Consider the following 21603-nt stretch of genomic DNA (forward strand, 5'->3'; position numbering starts at 1 on the left):
TAACAGTCATTAAATGCATGGCAAGAAATCACATAATTTTTCATAATTACTTTTTTTGTACTTTCGACTTTAAACCATACAACACTCATTCTTCTCACAAGCTTTTATTAATTTGACATGACAATTTACCATATCTTTGCATTAATAAAATAAGAAAAGAATTTTACTTTCGTGCCATTGCATTCTTTATAGCAGATGAAGGTTGTTCATCCATATATAACCAGAAAAAAATAAAATCTTTCAATGAAAGGGCATATTCATGGAAGAATGCAATTCAAAACAAAGCTGCAACATCTACTAAAAACTCAGAGGCTATTTAAATGGGTAAATGCTACTTCTTAATTCATTTATCATTTTATTGAGATAGATTAACTAATTATGTCATGTATTTAATTTTTTTGTTACAGGTACATCTACTAGATAAAAATTTTCTAATATATGATTGATAATATTATCCTACAATTCTTCTGCAAATGTAAGATTCAAAAGAAAAATGGTTATGAAACAGAAGAATATAAGCAACAAAAATGGGGAACAATGTTCAAACATAACCACAAACCAATCTAAGAGAAGAATGTTTACCCCACTTTGTGATGTCACAAGTCATTTTGTGAATAAATATATCAAAATAAACAATGCTTTACCAATACATGGTGCAGATAATGATTCAAATTCAGATAACAGATTCTTCAGAAGACAAAGTCTGTTGGAGAAGTTTAATATGGCAGCTTCAAGCCAGACAAAAGAAAATCAGTTACATTGTAATGTGGAATGCAGTTCTCACCAATCTTCAATACCTACTATTTCTTTGGGAAATTAACAAACAGCTCAGACCAATAGTAATGCAGTTACTGAATATGATATTGAAGGTATCATTAACGCATTTGGATTAATGAATATTTTTATTATATATAAATATAATAACTATGTCAAATTTGTTGAAATAATCATTGTAACTTCCATATTACAGAATTAGATAATGATGCAGATGAACACAATTCAATATCTGGAGGGACCTCGAATTCATCTACCTCAATACAAAGATACGAAATATAGTTCATTTTAAAGACCTTTTACAAATTCATTGTTTAAATGAAGATTATTAATAAAACGTGTGATGTCTCACTTTGTATGCAAATATAGGTGATGCAGTATTTATATGTAGAAACTGTAATGCAGCAATGTGGTACGAAGAAAGGATTGAGAAACATGCACATTCGGCTAATCCAAAATTCCATTTATGTTGCGGAAATGGCAAAGTACAGTTGCCTTTGTTGAAAGATCCACCTATTGTTTACAGAAGCTATTATTTGAATCAAATTCAAATGAATACAAAAATTATCAGCAAAATATCAAAACATATAGTATGATGTTTGCATTTACATCACCTGGGGCCAAAGTTGATAACAGTTATAACAATGGGCATGGTCCACCTAACCTGCGGATACAAGGCCAAGCTTGCCATAGGATTGGAAGTCTTCTTCCACTTGCAGGACAATTACCAAAATTTGCCCAACTCTACATCTACGATACTAAGAACGAAATTCATAATAGAATCCAATCACTAAGGTAAATGAATTGAATAATTTGCTTATATAATAGAACATTAAATCATATTACATTGCTAATTCATATCTTTGTATTTTCAGGAATCAAAACAAGATAGATGTGGAAATTGTGAAAAAACTGACACCAATGTTAGATGAGCATAATGTTCATGCAAAATCATTTCGAATGCTAAGAGATCGTTATAGAGAACAACAATTTGCTATTCTTAAACTGCGACTTATTGCTAACAGATTTAAAGATGGCGGGATATATAATATTCCAAATGTTTCTGAAGTAGTAGCATTGATAGTTGGTGATGTTGATTCTGTTTCACCAAGGGATATTATAATGGAAAACAAAAGTGGAAAACTACAAAGAATTAATGAGTTACATACTAGTTACTTAGGTTTTCAGTATCCTTTACTGTTCCCATATGGAGAAGATGGATATAGACACGATGTTAGCCATCGTGATACAACTATTTCAACCAACACAAAAGAAATCGACTGACAATTAGAGAATGGTTCTGTTTTAGAATTCATAGTAGACAAAATGAACCACAAACATTGCTAAGATCTAAGAGATTGTTTCAACAATTTGTGGTAAATGGTTATACTATGATAGAATCTGAGAGATTATCATTTGTTAGGAACAACCAATCAAAGCTATGAGTGGATAAGTACATCAACCTTTGTCAACCAAATTCCACTACAGAGCAAGAAGGATCAAACAAGGGTAAAAGAGTTGTGTTACCTTCGAATTTTGTTGGAAGCACTAGATTTATGAATCAACTATATTTTGATTGAATGGCTATTTGTAGTAATGTTGGATTTCCAGATTTATTTGTTACCTTTACATTCAATCCTAAATGGCCTGAAATAAGAAGGGCATTATCTAATCTGAATTTGACAGCAGCTGATAGGACAAACATAATCTCAAGGGTCTTTAGAATTAAATTTGGTCAATTGCTTGCAGACCTAACTAAGAATCACTTGATTGGTAGAGTTATTGCATGTAAGTAATTATCCACATTCTATTACTATGAAATAACTATTCTGAATATGTTTAAGTTAATTGTTTTTCCATTGACAGATATGTATACAATTGAATTCCAAAAACGTGGTCTGCCACATGCACATCTACTTCTTTTTCTGCACCCAAATAGCAAATATCCAACGGTAGATGACATTGACAAGGTAATATCAGCTGAAATACCATGCCCTATAGCGAATCCGAAATTACACCAATGTGTAAAAGAACATATGATTCATGGCCCATGTGGGATAGCAAACAAATCACTTTCGTGCATGAAGAATGGTAAATGCTCTCGGTTTTTTCCTAAAAAATTTCAAGCAACAACTACTATTTTTGAAGATGGTTTTCCTCACTACCGTAGGAGGGATAATTCCACGACGGTTATAAAGAATGATATTTCTTTAGATAACCATTATATTGTTCCATACAACCCGAAGTTGTTACTCAGATATCAAGCACATATAAATGTTGAATGGTGTAATAGAAGTACTTCTATAAAGTACCTATTCAAATACATTAATAAGGGCTATAACAGGACTACGACAACCATTGTCAATAATACTAATGAATCTACTGCATTACACGACCCTGTATATGAGATCAAATAATATCTTGATTGTATATATATATATATATATATATATATATATATATATATATATATATATATATATATATATATATATATATATATATATATATATATATATATATATATATCTGAGTGAAGTATGCTGGAGAATATTTTTGTTTCCCATTCATGGAAGGAATCTTGTCATAGAAAGACTGTACTTCCATCTTCCTGGAGAGCAATCTGTTTACTTCAATGATAATGATCATATTGAAGATATAATAGGGAAAGCAATTGTTGTTGAATCCATGTTCACAGGTGATGAAGGATTATCTTGTTTTCTTTTAGAGTTATGAATATGGTGAAGTTATTTAAGAAAGCTTTTTGAAAATTCCCACTGGACATTAAGATAGCAAGCTATCTAGATGTGAAGGTTCCTTTCACAAAGCTCAAGAGAAGAAGATGATGGATTGATTCAAAACAAAAAGGAAATGGAAAGCACATAAACCATAGAAAACCAAGAACAATTAAAGGAAGAAGAAAACATAAAATGGAAAGGAAAGAAATGGTAAAAATGTGAGAAGCACGCCACTACAAGGCTAGGCTAGAAGCCATGACAACCTTGAATATGAGTGGATGTGTGCCGCCACTTGCTATGCAAGATAAGGCTTAAAAGTATTCACTCCCTAGGGAGGAAACTCTCACAAATGGTTGAGAAACAAGAGTGTTTTTACTTCAAAATGTTCAACCCTTTTACATGTCTAGGAGCACCCCTTATATAGAAGAGTTTAGGGGCCTCTAAGAAAATAAAAGATACCTAAGGATGTCTCTACAAAAACCTAACCCTAGCTTCTAGAAGCTATGTCAAATAAGGTTACAAAAATGAGAGACAAAAGAGCCAACTATGGTGTGTGCAAGGCTAATTTCGTTCTAGCACAAAAGGAGACAAAGAATGTGTCTCATATCTCTCCAAAAATTGGCCGAAGTGTGCTAAAAACAAAGGAGACAAAAGGTACATAGGTACACTTGCTTCATGGCTTTTACTTTATGCTTTATGCCTTTGCTTTACTCTCTCCTCCACATCATTTATGCTCCCCAATCACCATGCGCCACCTAGCATTGCTTTCTTACTCCTAATTAACCTACAAAGCAAATAAACATAGATTAGCATGTTGGCTTAAGTCAAGTCAACTATAGTCAACAAGTCAAACCTAGTCAAAGGTCAACAATTCAACTAAAGTTGATTCAACTAAGTCAATTTAAGGAATCAAAAATAACAAACACAAATGAAAGGGATGAGGGATTAGTGAACTTCCTTTCTAAACATGCTTAGTCTTCTTAAGCATGTGCCTTCATCCTTGGTTGGGGTCAATCCTTCATCATCAGGTTGGATGGAATGCAACAAAAAGCATGAAGAAGCCAGAAGTTTAACTTATCCACAGATAGTTTCGAAGTTTGTATATGTCAAAAAAGATAGAACATGGAAACAAGGGAAAATGGGAAACACAATTGGAAGATTAATTTGGGTTCCGCCAAGCACAGGAGAACTTTTCTATCTAAGGAGAATGCTAATAGTAGTCAAAGGCCCATTGTGTTACCAAGATATTAGAACAGTTAAAAATATTGTGTACCCAACTTTTAGAGATGCTTGTGAAGCATCTAGATTCTTAGCAAATGATAATAAATACATAGGAGCCATTAAAGAAGCAAAAGATTGGGGATCTGGACATTTTCTGAGGAAACTATTTGTCACCATGCTATTTTCTGACAATCTCAATAATCCAAATCAAGTATGGAAAAAAACTTCGAATTGGTTGTCTGATGGAATACTATTCAGGGAAAGATTAATAGCTAACAATCTAGGTACACAATTTCTCCATAATAAATGAATTATTTATTTCGAAATTTTGTATTATAAAATTCATACATTATAATGAAGAACTGCAACTCAGCAATGAAATTGTGAAAAATTTGACTTTGTGGGAAATCGAACAACTTCTACAAAACAATAGAAGAACCTTAAAGCAATTTTCATCTATGCCTTACCCTGATGGATTTGTAACAGCTCATTGTGTCAATAGATTGATATACTCTGAACTTGATTACAATGTTCGTGAAGAACATAATATATTCGAAAGAAACTTTAATTGCATGACAGGTAACAGTTATTGTAATATGATTAAGATGATACTATCATGAACTAACTACTTTATTTACGCAGGTGAACAAAAGAAAATATTCGAAAAGATCAATAATGCAGTGATGAACAACATAAGAGAAATGTTCTTTTTGTACGGCTATGGGGGAACAGGGAAAACGTTCATGTGGAAAACATTATCCTCAGCAATAAGATCACATGGCAAAATTGTACTAACAGTTGCATCAAGTAGAATTGCATCTCTTTTGTTACCCGGAGGAAGAACAACTTATTCTAAATTCAGAATTCCAATACCTACACAGGAAAATTTGATTTGCAATATCGAACAAGGTTCTGATGTAGCACACCTATTAAAACAAGCTCATCTTATAATATGGGATGAAGCCCCAATGACACACAAATTTTGTTTTGAAGCTCTAGACAAAACATTGAATGACATAATGAAAGACCAAACAAGAAGCAATCCAATTCTTGGAGGAAAAGTTATAGTTTTTGGAGGAGACTTTAAACAGATACTACCAATCATTCCTAGAGGAACTCGGTCAGACATTGTCCATGCAACCATTAATGCATCATACTTATGGGACCACTGTGAGGTATTAACATTAACAAAGAATATGTGATTATTACAATCTGGATTGCAAACATCTACAACATCAAAAATTTAAGAGTTCTCAGATTGGATAGTTAAAGTTGGAGATGGAAAATTATCTGAACCAAATGATGGAGTTGTTGACATTGAAATTCCACCAGAATTCTTGATTTCAAAATTCAATGACCCTATTGAAGCAATAGTTTCATCCACATATCCTGAGCTACTTCAAAACTACACGGACGAAAATTATTTAAAGTCAAAAGCAATATTAGCTAGTAGGATTGAGACTGTGGATCAAATAAATGACTATGTATTGTCCTTGATTCCTGGTAAATAATTTCATATTTTACCAATTTTGATGAATTAGTATATATATATATATATATATATATATATATATATATATATATATATATGTACATATATATATGTATATATATATGTATATATATATATATGTATATATATACATATATATATATATACATATATATATATATATACATATATATATATATATATATATATGTGTGTGTGTATATTTATATTCATATATTATACATTTCATTGCAGTCCTAAAAATTACAAATAATATTATGCAAGGGAAACCAAAAAATATCTTAGTGCCGACTCAATAGATGATTATGAAAAATCAGCAAGTGATGATGTAGAATTCATTACTCTAGAATTTCTAAATTCATTGACAAGTTCTGGAGTTCCGAGTCATAATATTAAGCTAAAGGTTGGAGCCCCTATAATGCTTTTGAGGAACTTGGATCAATCAGAAGGTTTGTGCAACGGAACCAGATTAATAATCACAAGATTGGAAAATCATGTCATTGTTGCAAGGGTTATTACAGGAAACAAAAATGCAAATGAGGTCTACATCTCCCGAATGTCTATGTCACCATTCCAATCTCCATGGCTATTCAAGCTAATAAGGAGACAATTTCTAATTATGTTATCCTATGCCATGATTATAAACAAATCTCAAGGTTAATCCTTAGCTTTTGTAGGATTGTACTTACCAACTTCAGTTTTTAGCCATGCACAATTGTACGTTGCTGTTTCTAGGGTTCAAAGCAAATCAGGATTAAAGATCTTAATCCATGATAATGAGAAAAGACCTCTTTCTACAACAAATGTTGTATTCAAAGAAGTCTTCCAAAATTATAAGACATTCATACTATCTAAATATCTTCATTTTCTATATTTCCTCATTATTGATCATAAACACCAACCATGTGATATAGTACATTACCAAAACTGTTGTGATAATATAACTTCATCATTATTTTCAATTTAAATAAAAAACATAAATAATCAATGTATGCCATTAATACATAAACTATAATAAAAAACATAAATAATCAACGTATGCCATTAATTACTAATAAATTAAAGAATTAATACAAACAAAATACGTACTATATTAAACGTACGTATTTATAGTAATGAAATTCAACTTTTTTATTTATTCATTTTATTTAAATAACAATATATTTTCAAATATTATAATACTTAAATGAATTTATAATAACAAATATTATTTTGCATTCTTATAATGCATCAGTGTATAATTCTCAATAATGAATGCTATAAGAAATTCTTAAACAAACATTCAAAATCAAATGACAACAATAACATGGATATTTTAAAATAAATTAATATTTTACAATAACTGAATTGTTCCACATAGTACTAAACAAAACATAAAACCATAACAATGTTTTAAAATCGAACTTCTTTAACTGAGAAAATACTAACGATCTTTAATAACTGGACCGGGCAAATTAACAAACATCCCTGCAGTAAAACAACACAACCGTTTACTACAGATGTTACAAAAATACTAAAGTTTCGTCACATGAATAATCTTTCCATACTCTCTATCAACTGCTAACTTAATGGAATCCCCTTCAACTAATAAATTATCCTTGACGAATGTTTTCCATCCAGAGCTCAGATAACATTCATTTGGAGTTCTTCCAGACCATCTGATTGAGCATGGCCAGTACATTGAATTCTCAACACAAAGTACGTAATTCTTCCTTGACTTAGAGAATGCAGTACCAACAAAGCTTGATTTCAGGTACTGAAATTGATAAAAAAGAAGTTAATCAACAAAATATTACAGTATCAGAGAAACAAAAAATTACCAAACAAAAAAAAAAAAGAAATACAATTACCAAGGATGATACTTCAACATCATAAGAACTTAATTGTTTAATCAACGAAACATCACTAGAATAATAATGGTGTTTGTAGGAGAATTCATTCCATCTGAAAAAGATCATGTACCACGCCTATAATCCAACATCGTACCTTCTAAAGTAAATATTCTATACAAGAACACATTCTCGAAAACATAGTTTAAATGCATGTAAACTACATTCTTCAAACTACAGTATTCAATCATCTCTTCAACAACACCATTTAAATAAAGCCTATCACTTTCGTTTACAAAAAACTCAAACTTAAACCTTTTCATAGTTGGATCAATCAACTGCATCTCCCTACCATTTACAATCTTCTTCTCCCAGAAAATGTAAAAAAACGCATCCAGTTTGATACATAACTGTTTGACATAAACACTTAGAATTACATTCATAGATAACAAATACATGAAATAGGAAAATTTCATCAAAACATTTGGAAAAACTAACCTTTGCTGGAGATAACTTCACCCTGACTAAAGATAAAAAACGAGACCATACCAAATTCTCCTCAGCAACAACAGCACTTGCTAAGCCAGGATATCGGATTTCATCCCAACCCAAATTAAAAATCCTTACTCGGAAATAACGATCTCCACAAAATAGAGTACATATATAATGCACGTCATCTAAATCATATAAATCTTTAAAATCAGCTGATATACGAAACAATTTGTTCCTAATTAACTTTTCTTTAAAATCCATATAAAATGCATTCCCCGTTGGATCGATAAAGTAATTAGTTCCAAGTGACAATTTAGATCCCCATTCAATCATAAAACCTTCTTCGAAGGAAAGATATTCCTAAATAAATTAACAAAAAAATATCCTTGGTGAATATACTAAGTGAAATCAAAGAAGGAAAATATCTACAGAAATAAAAAATGTGAATCAATCATGCAAGCAAGATTATTAAGTAAACAAAAGAACATTTAAGCTTACCTCACCAGGATGAAGTAACATAATTGAATTCTGGAAGAGATTTTTGAAACTATATTTACCAATGGATGAAGAAGAAGGAAACATTTCTGTTTTTCAGAACAAGAGTGTGTTTGCTGCAATCAAACCAGAATGCTAGAACCATAGACTCCTTAAACGTATTCTAAAAAAAGCATTTATTAGATTTGATAACTTAACTTTTACAAAACCCATTTTTTTTTCAGATACTGTAAAGATATCCTGAATCTATTGCAGGGATATTTTACTTTCTACAAATAATAAAATATTATTAAGTAATAAACCTACCTAAAAAGCAAATTTAATATACTCAATTATTATAGATAAATATCATCTCTAAGTAAAAAAGGAAAGAAAAGACTCGTGCATATGCACAGGACCTACTTTTGTATAAAAACAATTATAAAATGTTTGTCATACTAAAATTATTATTGAGTTATGAAATTATGCATGTGCAAGGAAAAAAAATTACCTTGATATTTATATGAAAAGAAAAATGACTGATAATAAATATTTGTATCAGATTTATGAATTTAAAAATATTGTTAATGACATGAAATTAAATGAATTATTTTATTTGATATCATGCTTATGATCGTGGGTGAGCTAATAAAAAAAATCTTCATATCAAAAATTGAGGAGATGATCAAGTAAAATTAAACTATCTTCTAGAGTTCTTTTTCTTTTTTTTTAAAAAAAAAAGGAGTTTTTCCTATTTCTGGATTCAAAATTTCCTTGCTACTCAACAAGGTTATGAAGTGGTCTTTGAGTGCAATACTATTATTATTCTATACATGTATTTTGGTTTTGGTTGGTAAATGATAGATTTGTATGGTTTGTTTAAGTACCTTTTGTCTTGTAATAAAATATTTAGTAGTTCTTATTTGATTATTTCATATGTTGGAAGTTGTGATATATGACATGCTATTATTATAATTGTTGAGAAGTTAAGATGTTGACTTAGAGACCATTCAAATTATCAAATTTTGAGGTGAAAACTTAATTAAATAGAGAATTAATGATACATGTCTTTATAAAATGAGTGTTTTTTTGTGTGAAATTCATGGTATTACTTATTAAGTAACATCTTCATATAGTGCTAATCTAATGATGCAGCGAAAAAAAAATGCTTTGATATGGTAAATTTTATTCTACAAGTTCTAGCTTGGCTAACATTATATTAGTGAAATTTTATATCCTGCTAACATTTTGAACACAAAAGATTGTGATAAAACTTTTTATGAGTTATGAAAGAAAAAAGAACCACATTTAAAATATTTCAAAGTGTGGGAGTGTCTTGTAAAGGTTAATATACCTCTTGATGTGAAAAAAAAATCTTTGGTTATTTATAGTGATAAATTTCTCGAAATGTTTCCTTCAAATGATAAATTAACTAAATTTGTTTGTGATACTTCTAGTACTGTTTTGTCATCTAGTGATAATATTATTTTTGTTTCTTCTAGTTATGACAATATGTCATTTTCTTGAGATGATTGAATGATATATTAATTTAAATTGGATATTGATTCTGGTGACACAAAAATAACCATTGGTTATGGTTATGTTTTAACCTTGGATGGAGGTGCACGATCATGGAATATGTTAAAAAGTTGTTGTTCTGTCATGATCTACTATGAAAGCATAAATTATTCCTTTTTCCAATGCATCCTGATAATAAAATTGTTATATTTAAATGTTTTAGTAAAAATGTCAATGAAATTGACATATAAGAATTAGAGACAAATATATTAGAAACTTAATTACTCATGATATTGTCTCTCTTAACTTTGCAAGGTCAGAAATAAATATTGTAGATATGCTTATCAAAGGGTTGATGCATCAACAAGAATTTGAGTCTTTGAGGGGAATGAGATTAAAGCCTATAAATTAGTTGCAACAATGGATGCCCAACTCCACATGAATGGCGATCCCATGGAATGGAGTTCAATGGGTAACAACGAAGTTGTTGTTGACTAAAGTTCACCAACTAATTTCATTAAATTTTATGTCTCATTCCTATGGCGAGGTGTACTATAAATTGTGGCAACAATTAGGTTGATGTATATGCATTATTATGCTTATATATTATTTTAAAGAAAATACCTCTTAATAACCCCAATGACAATTTATTGTAGGGGTATGAGTCACAAATAGAGCTGACAATTTAGCCGCACCCACAGGACTTGGCCCTGGCCCACATGTGCTGGGGCTAAAAAAGCCCACATGGCCAAAAAGCCTCCCACTAAAAAATCCCACAGGGCTTAAAAGGCCACAAGGCTAAAAAGCCCACAAAAACCCTATGGGCCAGGGCCAGCCCATGGGCTTTTTTATAAACATGAAAAAAAATTATATGACAAAAGTCCAAAGCTTCCAAATCCTAATTAATTGTACCAGCCCTTGCAAAAGAAATAAACACATCACTCACTGAAAATTGTACATAAATCAGAACAACCCATGCCAAAAAGAGATATGACTTCATACAACACATTCACAACCTTATCATTCATTCATTCCCAATCAAGAATTACCTTATATCAATAAATGAAGGCACCACTGCTAGAAAATAAAATAGATCGACAAATACCCTTACTCACACCATGCACCCAAAGTCCAACAAGAGCAATACCACATTTCAGAAATTAAGTACTAAATTAACTTCTTTGATGTACACAAGTTCTTAAGAAGTAATCAAGTACCAAAATGCATTCCAGCTATGACCAACCTAAAATTACATTGAAAGTTCCACAATGTTTGGACTACTTTTAACAAAGACACGCTCACCAGCAATAACACTTTCCAAGTGATCAAAAAGCTCCTTAGCTTGACATGAACCAAAATCTTTGTCTGCATAGTCCTTAGCCTGATGAATTGAACATGATTGAGAAATTTGGTCACAATGCTAATAAGTAAGCATTTGCTAGTTGTCATACTTAAAATTAAATTAGGAAAAGATGTTTTTTCAGTTACTAAACTTCATACTATTTTATCTGCATGAACCTTCAAATTATACAATTTTTGTCAAGGTTTGTGGTCTTTTCTAACCTTCTAAATCTGAAAAATTATCTCTATCAGAGCAATAAATAAATTTTGTATTCTAAAACCAAAAAAACCAACCGAAGACATTTTTTTTCATCTTCAAGGATTGTCATTTTCTAGGGATATGTTTTGATATCTTCATTTTGAAAATTTTCTAACAAAATACACTACATCTACTCGGTCATTGCTAATTATAGTTATCAATGCTTACTTTGGTTGTCAAATATATTCGTATCAAATCCATTGAAGATCTAAACATATATTTCACACATTTACATATATTATTACTATGCAAAATATCTGAATCTAAAACAGTAATGCTTTTCAAAAGCAAACAGAAGTTAAAAGCATGTTCTTGTGAAGTAGTAATCGAACCTGTCAATCTTCAACATCTTCAAGAAGTTTGGACTCATCAGTGATTCCCTCATGTCCAAAAATATCATGCACAACTTCATCAAATCCTACATTTACATATTAATTATCAAAACAAAACAAGAAAAAATGAAAACAATGAACACCAAGTATAAAATACTTACCGAAATAATCCTTGATCTTTTGGCCTTACTCTCTTCGATATTGGACTGAAACATGAAGACAAATTCCGTAGGAGATTGGGAAAGAGAACCACAAGAGATAGATAAGTTCTTTGCATAATCTCCAAACAACATCTTGAACTTTTCTAACACTTTCTTAGTTTTCTCTTCATAAGTTAGAAGATCCAACTTTTTATAACAATACATTATAAAATCAACCTTTAGTTGTGGGTCAAGAATAGCTCCAAAAGCTAACACAATACTATACTCCTTCCAATACTTTTGAAACTTCTCCTTCATATTCAAAGACATTGTCTTTAAAATGACATCTTCATTCAACAAATTCTCTTCAATGATTAATTGAATCTTCCAAATTTCCATAAAATAAAAATTTGAAGTGGGATAAGATGAACCAGACATCATGTTTGTGATTTCATAAAATGATTCTAAAAATTGACATATTTTCTTTTCCCTATCCCATTCCTCAGAAGATGGACAATTTTTATAACTTTTATCAACCACTTTGAGAATTTCAAAAACTTTTTTGTATCTTATTGCACTTTCAAGCATCAAATAAGTCGAATTCCATCTTGTAATCACATATAATCTCAAACCAATGCTCATATTTATGCCAACATCACTAACACATTCTTTGAATTTGAGAGTTCTTCCATCCGATGATTTAACATACTTAACACTCTCTCTAATGTTATGAAGTGCTTTGTCAACCACCTTTAAACCATCTTGAACTATCAAATTAAGAGTATGAGCACAACATCGAACGAGAAAAAACTAACAATCACATAATAAATTTCTCTGAACACAAAGATGTCTTTTTAAAATATCTTCCAAGGTATTATTAGCATAAGCATTGTCCAAGGTAATGGGGAAAACTTTCTTATCAATACCCCATTGCTATAAGCAATCAAATACAACACTTTCTAGTTCAGCACCCGTGTGTGGTGGTTTCATTCGACAAAAGTTCAAAATCTTACTTGTCAATTTCTAGTTTTCATCAACAAAATGTGCAGTTAGGCAAATATATCCCTCAGAAGTAATTGCAGTCCAAACATCAAAAGTTAAACAAATTCTATTAGGAATCCTAGACATGATTTGCTTAACTTTATCCCTCTCTTCAATGTATTCCTTCTCCACATCTAAAACAGTGGTGTTCCTACATTTCATGTCAACATCTGGATTAATGTATTTTATTCACTCCCTAATTCCTTTGTACTCAACGAAATTATAAGGAAGACCATGTTTAATTATGGCTCTCGCAAGTAACTTACGATGAACCTTTTGATTGATTTTCTGTGTCCCAAACTTTCCTTCTTGATCAAGACTGAGATCCACATATAAGTTTGCAATACTTTTACATGAATAGATATGGCGACTTAAATGTGAAGTCCCATAATTGTTTTTGGTTTTAGGGTTTTTGCCAACTTTATAGTGATGGCCACAATACTTACACGTAGAATTTTCAATTCCATCCTTGTCTTTACCTATTCTTGTGAAAAAATTCCAAGCATTTGATTCTTCATTTTTATTTGTGACAACACTTTTAGATGGACCAGGAGTTTCAGATACAAGATCATCATCCAAATTCAAAGGGTTACTCTTAGAGGGATCCATATTTTAAAGCTATTCCACACAACTACATAGAATATTTTAGCACAAATGATTCAATCCTCATTGTAATGATTAAAATTGCTAGATAATATAGATAGCTAAACAATATAATTAGACATTTTTCACTACGAAGATGTCTATATTGGATAATCTTGAAAGGTATCAACTAATATTACATTACATCTAAGATCATTATAAACTCAAAATTTTGAAGATGTCTATATTGGATAATCTTGAAAGGTATCAACTAATATTACATTAAATCTAAGATCATTGTAAACTCAAAATTTTAAAAATAGTAGTTTTTGAATAAAACTTTTTAAAGAGTACGCATTTTATTCTTAATTTAAGAATTATTTTACTAATTATATAATTAGTGCATTTAGTTTATCAAATTATTTATATGTTCTTATCACAATTTTTTTTCCTATCTTCTCGACGGATAAAGCTTTAAAATTTGTCTTCATTATTTATGTTGTCCTCTTTTTAAATGTTTATTTCTCCTCACACTAATATCAATTTAAAAATTCTTGTACCAGATATAATTTTATATATATATATATATATATATATATATATATATATATATATATATATATATATATATATATATATTAATACACTAGTAATTCAAATAATGGAAAATGATCTCTGCATAGTAATAGTTACTATAAGGTTTTTATTTTGCTTTGCTTTGCTTAAATGGTGACCCTTAATGGTTCCAACTATAACATCTTCCCTCCCTCTAAAAGTTACACAATCCCTTTGTCCCCATTTTTCTAATCCATTTCTTTTACCTAAACAAGTTATAAAATAACAAGACATTTCCAATAATATGTTGAGATTGCCCATAAAATACAACTTAAAGAATTAGTATACAAAATCAAACTACAAATAGTTTTACTTGATTACAAACTACCTTAGATCTTTAACCATTCTTTTGTTAATCTTTGTTGTTGAGGATGTTCCAAAATAATTGACTCGTTGCATTTATATAATCATTTATTAACAACAACATTTATATACACAGAAGATCAAAAAGTCTGACTTCTCAAAGAATGAATTATGACTTTGTCTGCCAATCAAATATTTAGATGAAACAAGAAAAGAATTCTCAATAATTCATATTGTAGTTTAATCACAAAAGAAAGAAATCACTAATTCATCAACAGATTTTGTAGAATATAAATCTTTCAAGCATATTCTCCCATAGACAATAATATAGCTAAAATGGATATGTTAACATAGCAAACTATTCTTGTTAGACTCTACAAGACACATAAATGGACCTTACAATTGAGATTTATTCCCTATATCCCCGGATCAATGAAATTTAAAAATTCTGTCTCCTATAGAAACTTCTCATATTCAAATTGTTATGATATATTCATATAAACATGCTACCTGAATGCTAATACTTCCACAAAATTCTAAATCAACCTGAAAATTAGGAGAACCCAAAATAGTTAGGCTTGAAACAACCATAAACTTTACTACTGAAACTTAAATATATAACTGATTTCATAACTAACCACTTTTGATTAGTACAACAATGAGATTACTTACCCTTGTTTCTTCTTTGACCTCTCTTACTACTACTACACAAATATCTTCTCCCTGTATAGATTGAACGAGTAGATTATATGCATAAACATTAGACTTTTAGACCGTAATGAGAACTATATCCAACACATCTACCTGGTCAACAACTCTAGTAGGGAATTTCCAAATTCTAATTCCTTGAAATGATCCACTATTCTTCTGAACAACCAGGACCTAAGATCACGAAAGAATTTAAAAGTTGCTCTATATCAGAATTGTAGTCCCTAAAACTGAAGAAAAAATTGCAAAAGGGGATTTGTAGTTAGATTTCAAAGAGGTTGACAAATTACGATTCTCCTCTTCTATCACTATCACCACTGCTCTACACCATCATATGTTGCTGTCAAGCTTCGTCGTAGACGGTGGTAGTCGAAAAATGTTAGATATAGCTTGAAGTTGGGTGAAAGAAATTTAGGAAGAAGAATAATTGTTGAAGGAAGAAGACGCGTGTACGTTGATTTTTGAACGAATAGAGGTTCTGAGGGGGCTACCCGGCTCTAGCTTGTCCCAACCCACTACTTGGGGGGCTTTTGGGGGTCAGGGGCTTTAAAAAAGCCCCCTAACAAATGGGCCACTAAAATGGGGCTTTGTTTTATAGGGCCAGGGCTGGCCTAGGGGTTAAAATAAAAAATGACAACTCTAGTCACAAACCACCATTTGAGAGTTTGCCTAGTAAGTGTGATGGTGGAGCCGCCATTGTGAGACATGGGCAAGTCTTTAATTGACACTTATGAAACAAGATACATGCACAAGACCGTAACGTGGACCCACTAATTATAACCTATAATGAACACTGATATTGTATGTTTTATTTACTAAAACCTGATCACAAGGATGCAACTCAAGAATATCAAGTCTCTGCATTTTTTTTCAGGTGGAAGTTTATAAACATTGGGTGCAGTGGCGGAACTTGGACAAAAAATTTAGGGGTGCCAATTTAAATTTTTTATATATAATTTATTAATTAAAAAAATTATTTCTTTTACTTAAACCATTTTAATATTACAATTCACACTTCTCAATTTTTAATCTTTCTAATTAATTGAATTCACGCAAAATGAGTATTCTAATTTCTAATCCAATTCAAAATTATTCAACTAATTCATTGTATGCACTAAAAAACATAAAATCACAACATTTTATAATGTAGGGTTATACTAATTTGAGAAAAATATAATTAGGGTTCATGTCAATTTCACCAAATAATCTCTAAAATCAAGTTAGTTTTCATACTAATTTAGGAAAAATTTAATTTAGAAGAAATATCGTAATAGAAAAATCATAAATCTAACCTACATAAATCATACTAGGATACTAAGATACTGATTCACGAGATCTTGTGAATATGAGTTCTTTGATCTCTCTGTTCTCCCATCTTCATTTCTCAATCTATCTTTCTTTTCATATTTACATTTTATTAACGGTTTGTTGTGAAAAAAACTTTATTGTCAAATACAAAACCTTAATCCTTTATTAATCAAGATCCATCAAATTAATTTTTATTTTATTTTTTAAAAATATATAAATAATATATATATATATATAATAATAATAATAAAAATAATATATAAATATAAATTTAAAAAATATATAAATATATATAAAATTAAAAACTAAATAGTTTGGGGGAGTCGTGGCTCGCCTTTGTCACATGCTAGGTCCGCCGTTGATTGGGTGTAAGGCTCAAACACGGAAGGTTCCTTACGCTGAACTACAATATTTTGTTTTATTTTATTTTTAAATTATGTGGGGAATTGTTGGAAATATTTTAGTATAATTTAAAAATAAATAATTAAAATAAAAATTCTAGTGTTACTGAAGTTTTCATGAACTTTTAATCTTATGGGTTAATGTTCTTTATGTTGACATGAGAAGCCAAGGTGGTTTGCTTCTTGAAGATTTGATGAAGATTGAATGAAGCTCTTTTGAACTATCTTGAAGCCATAAACATTGGAATGAAGCCTACATTGATGAAGGAAAGGAGATTTGATGATATCCATGGTGATCAAAGCTGGAATGTGTGCTCTCCATGTAGTTACATCATTAAGAAAGTGTACTTATAGTTTGTAATTCATGTTGTAGACCTTAAAGCATTAATTAGATGTAGTTTGGTCTTTGTTGTGTTTTTAATCTGTTGAATGGTTTTTCAACAAGTTAAAATGTCTCTTTTAATCTGTTGAATGGTTTTTCAACAGGTTAAAAGGTTGGTTGCAATAGTCTTAAACTGCAACAAATTCAATCAGTTGATTTAGTTTTTAATCGACTGATTTCACTTAAGTCAAGTGAAATCAACCGATTGATTTGAAAATCAACCTGTTGAATTTCGTAACAGTTTGACTATAAAAGCTGTGATTTTCGAAAGAGAGGTCTGTTGATCATTTTAGAGCACAATTTGGTTCTGGAAACGTGTGGAAACTCTCTCCTTCGTGATCATAAGTGTTGCAGCTGTTGAAGAATGATCTTGGATCAATTCTTGAAGCTTTAAGCTTGGTTTGAAGCTTCGAGAAAGTGGTTTGTGGTAGGCAAGGCTGTTGTACCACTAAGGTTTGATCTTTCTCAAGCTTTGTGTGTGTGCCTGGTGGTTTTCCAGGTCTGCAAGAGGGTTCTTGCTGTGCTAGTGTGATTCTTGTGTGATTCAAGAGTCTTTTGTGGTGTTTTTGCATATTTTGGAAGTGTAAGGGTGGATTCTTTGTAAAACTTTTGAAATAGTACAAAGTCAAGCTCAGGTTGCCTTGACAAACTGGATGTAGCTCAGGTTTGAGTGAACCAGTATAAAAATTCGTGGTATCCTCTCTTCTCTAACCTTTCTCTCTTGCATTTTCATTTTAAAGTTTCAAGAACTTGTGTTTTAATCATCTTTTTCATGTTCTTGCATGTTTCCATAGCATCTGAAGCATTGAGCATGTTTGTATAATCATTTGGAACTGATCTTGATCATTCTTGAGCATTGTTTCTGGTTTAAAATTTAAATTCACATTTCTGCATTTTTCCCAGTATTTCAGTCGACTGTTTTTCAGTTTCAATCGATTGATTATACCAGAACAAAATCTGTTTAGTAAAATCAATCTGTTAACTCTGTTTTTGATCGACTGAAAGTGTATAGTCTAGTACTGTTTGCATCCTAACTTGGTGATCTATTTGATTCAATTAAAGGAGGTTTTTAGCTTGCAAAAATAGCCTAAAGTTTTAACTAGCCAATTCAACCCCCCTTATTGGCTTTTCAACCATTTCAAAACTAACAATTGGTATCAGAGCAAGGTACCTTAAATTTGATCAAGTAAGGTCCTAAATCTGTTTTGAACTACTTGAAATGGCTGAAAACAAGTTACCCTTTGGTGAAGGTGCCTCAATTCATAGACCACCTATGTTTAGTGGCATTAATTACCAATTTTGGAAAATTAGGATGAAAAGCTTTATTGAGTCAATAGATTAAGGGATATGGGATGCAATCATAAATGGACCATATACTCCTAAACATATTGTTGAAGATGTACAGGTTAATAAGCCATGGACTCAATGGAATGAGGAAGAAAGGAGGAGAGCCCAATATGATTGCAATGCAAAGAATATCCTCACTTCATCTCTCAACATGGATGAGTTTTTTCGTGTTTCACAATGCAAGAGTGCTAAGGAAATGTGGGAGGTTCTTGAAGTGACTCATGAAGGAACCAATGATGTTAAGAGAGCTAGAAAGCATGCCTTGATTCAAGAATATGAGCTATTCAAGATGAAACAAGGAGAATCCATAGCGGATGTGCAAAAGAGATTCACTCACATAGTCAACCATCTCATAGGCTTGGGTAAGGAATTTGACAAGGAAGAGTTAAACATCAAGGTGCTAAAATGTCTTGATAGATCTTGGCAACCAAAGGTCACGGCTATCTCAGAAACAAGAGATCTATCCACTTTGACTACAGCCGCATTGTTTGGTAAGCTTAGGGAGCATGAGATTGAGATGCAAAGGCTTAATGAGCTTGAGTCAAGTGAGAAAAAGGTCAAGAACATAGCCTTGAAGACTAGCACCAAGAAAAATGAGGAAATTGAGGATGAGGTGGCTGAATCAAGTGAAAGTGAGAACTTGAATCTCCTTGTCAAGAGGTTTGGTAAGTATCTCAAAAGGAAAGGTATCAAAGGTAATCCCAAGAGGTATACTTCCAAACACAATGAATCAAACTCTTCTAATTTTACATGTTATAACTGTGGAAAACAAGGACATATCAAGATTGAATGTCCAAATGCTAACAAAGAAAAAGAGAAGAGTGTTGATAGGAAAAAGGAGAAGAAGCCAAAGGAGAAACGTGCATACATTGCATGGGAGGACAATGATGATTCAACAACAAGTAGCTCCTCACAAGATGAGAGTGAAGAAGCCAACTTGTGTCTCATGGCTGGTTATGAGTCATCTTCCTCAAGCCAAGTAAGTTCTATAGACTTAAATGACTATAATCAATTGTTGCATGATTTTGAAGAGTTGCATAATGAAGCAAACAAAATTTCTACATTAAACAATCGGTTGAAAGGCTTAAACAATTGGCTGGAAAACAAAGTTAGTCAACTGGAAAAAGAAACAGCTGATTTAAAAACTGATCTTGAACATTTGGAAATTATTTACAGTAATTCAACCGACTGTTTTAGAAATCAATCAGCTGAAAGATCCTGTGAAAACTGCACAGTTTTGAAAAATCAAGTGAAATACCTTATAAAAACCTGTGCAAGGTTCACAAGAGGAGAAGCAAACTTAGAGGCTGTTCTTGGTTCACAAAATTGTGTGTTCGGCAAAGCTGGACTTGGTTTCAATCCTTCTTTTCAAAAGAAAACCAAGAAATTCTCTAGTTTCTTTTCTAAAAGCATGCCAAGTGACATGCCATTCATTTCATGCAACTATTGTATGCAAAAAGGTCATGTTATTAAGAACTGTCATGCTAGAAAATATGATGTTCCTAAAGGGATTATGAAATGGATCCCAAAAGGATCTAGAAAGGCATAACCATGATGGACCCAACCTATCAAAGGGTACCAAATAATCCAAATCTGTTTTGCAGGTCATAAAAGGTGATAAGAAAGATTTGTGGTACCTTGATAGTGGCTGTTCAAGACATATGACAGGAGATAAAACCAAATTTGCAAAGTTGGAGTTGAAGGAGGAAGGGTTTGTAACCTATGGAGACAACAACAAAGGAAGAATCCTTGGAAATGGAGTTATAGGCAATTGATCCTCTTTCAACATCAAGAATGTGTTGTTGATTGAAGGACTCAAACACAATTTGATAAGTATAAGTCAACTATGTGATAAAGGCTTTAAAGTCATGTTTGAACCAAATAGTTGTTTGATATATGATGCACATGGTAGTATTGTTTTGATAGGCAAGAGAGTCAATAATATATATCTACTTGACTTGCATCATGCATCATTTAACATCCATTGTTTGCTTACAAAAGAGGATGATACTTGGTTATGGCATAGAAGACTTTGTCACATACACATGCAGCATTTCAATCGGCTGATTAGAAAACAGTTGGTTGAAGGACTACCAAAACTCAAGTTTGAGAAGGATAGAGTGTGTGAAGCATGTCAAAAAGGAAAACAAACTAAGGTCTCTTTTAAATCCAAAAATGTTGTTTCAACTGAAAGACCTTTAGAGATGCTTCACATGGATCTATTTGGTCCATCTCGAACCATGAGTCTTGGTGGCAATCTTTATGCATTAGTCATTGTTGATGAT

General features: G+C 31.3%; 1 protein-coding gene across 1 annotated transcript; it reads left to right on the forward strand.

Moving 5' to 3' along the window:
• Nucleotides 1-1139: 1139 nt before the first annotated feature.
• On the forward strand, nucleotides 1140-7213 carry LOC114191183 (uncharacterized; the record flags this gene model as incomplete). Its single annotated transcript, XM_085675952.1, is given in 11 exon segments — nucleotides 1140-1292; nucleotides 1346-1569; nucleotides 1650-2076; nucleotides 2130-2562; nucleotides 2641-3216; nucleotides 3305-3370; nucleotides 3446-3472; nucleotides 4541-5032; nucleotides 5082-5312; nucleotides 5376-6309; nucleotides 6469-7213. Coding segments are annotated over 11 exon segments (4308 nt in total), but the record flags the coding sequence as incomplete, so codon positions are not given.
• Between the last annotated feature and the right edge of the window lie 14390 nt (nucleotides 7214-21603).

This window comes from Vigna unguiculata, chromosome 7, assembly GCF_037176805.1.
Source record: "Vigna unguiculata cultivar grain cowpea cultivar isolate G323 ecotype 2 chromosome 7, ASM3717680v1, whole genome shotgun sequence".
NCBI classification, from domain to species: domain Eukaryota; kingdom Viridiplantae; phylum Streptophyta; class Magnoliopsida; order Fabales; family Fabaceae; genus Vigna; species Vigna unguiculata.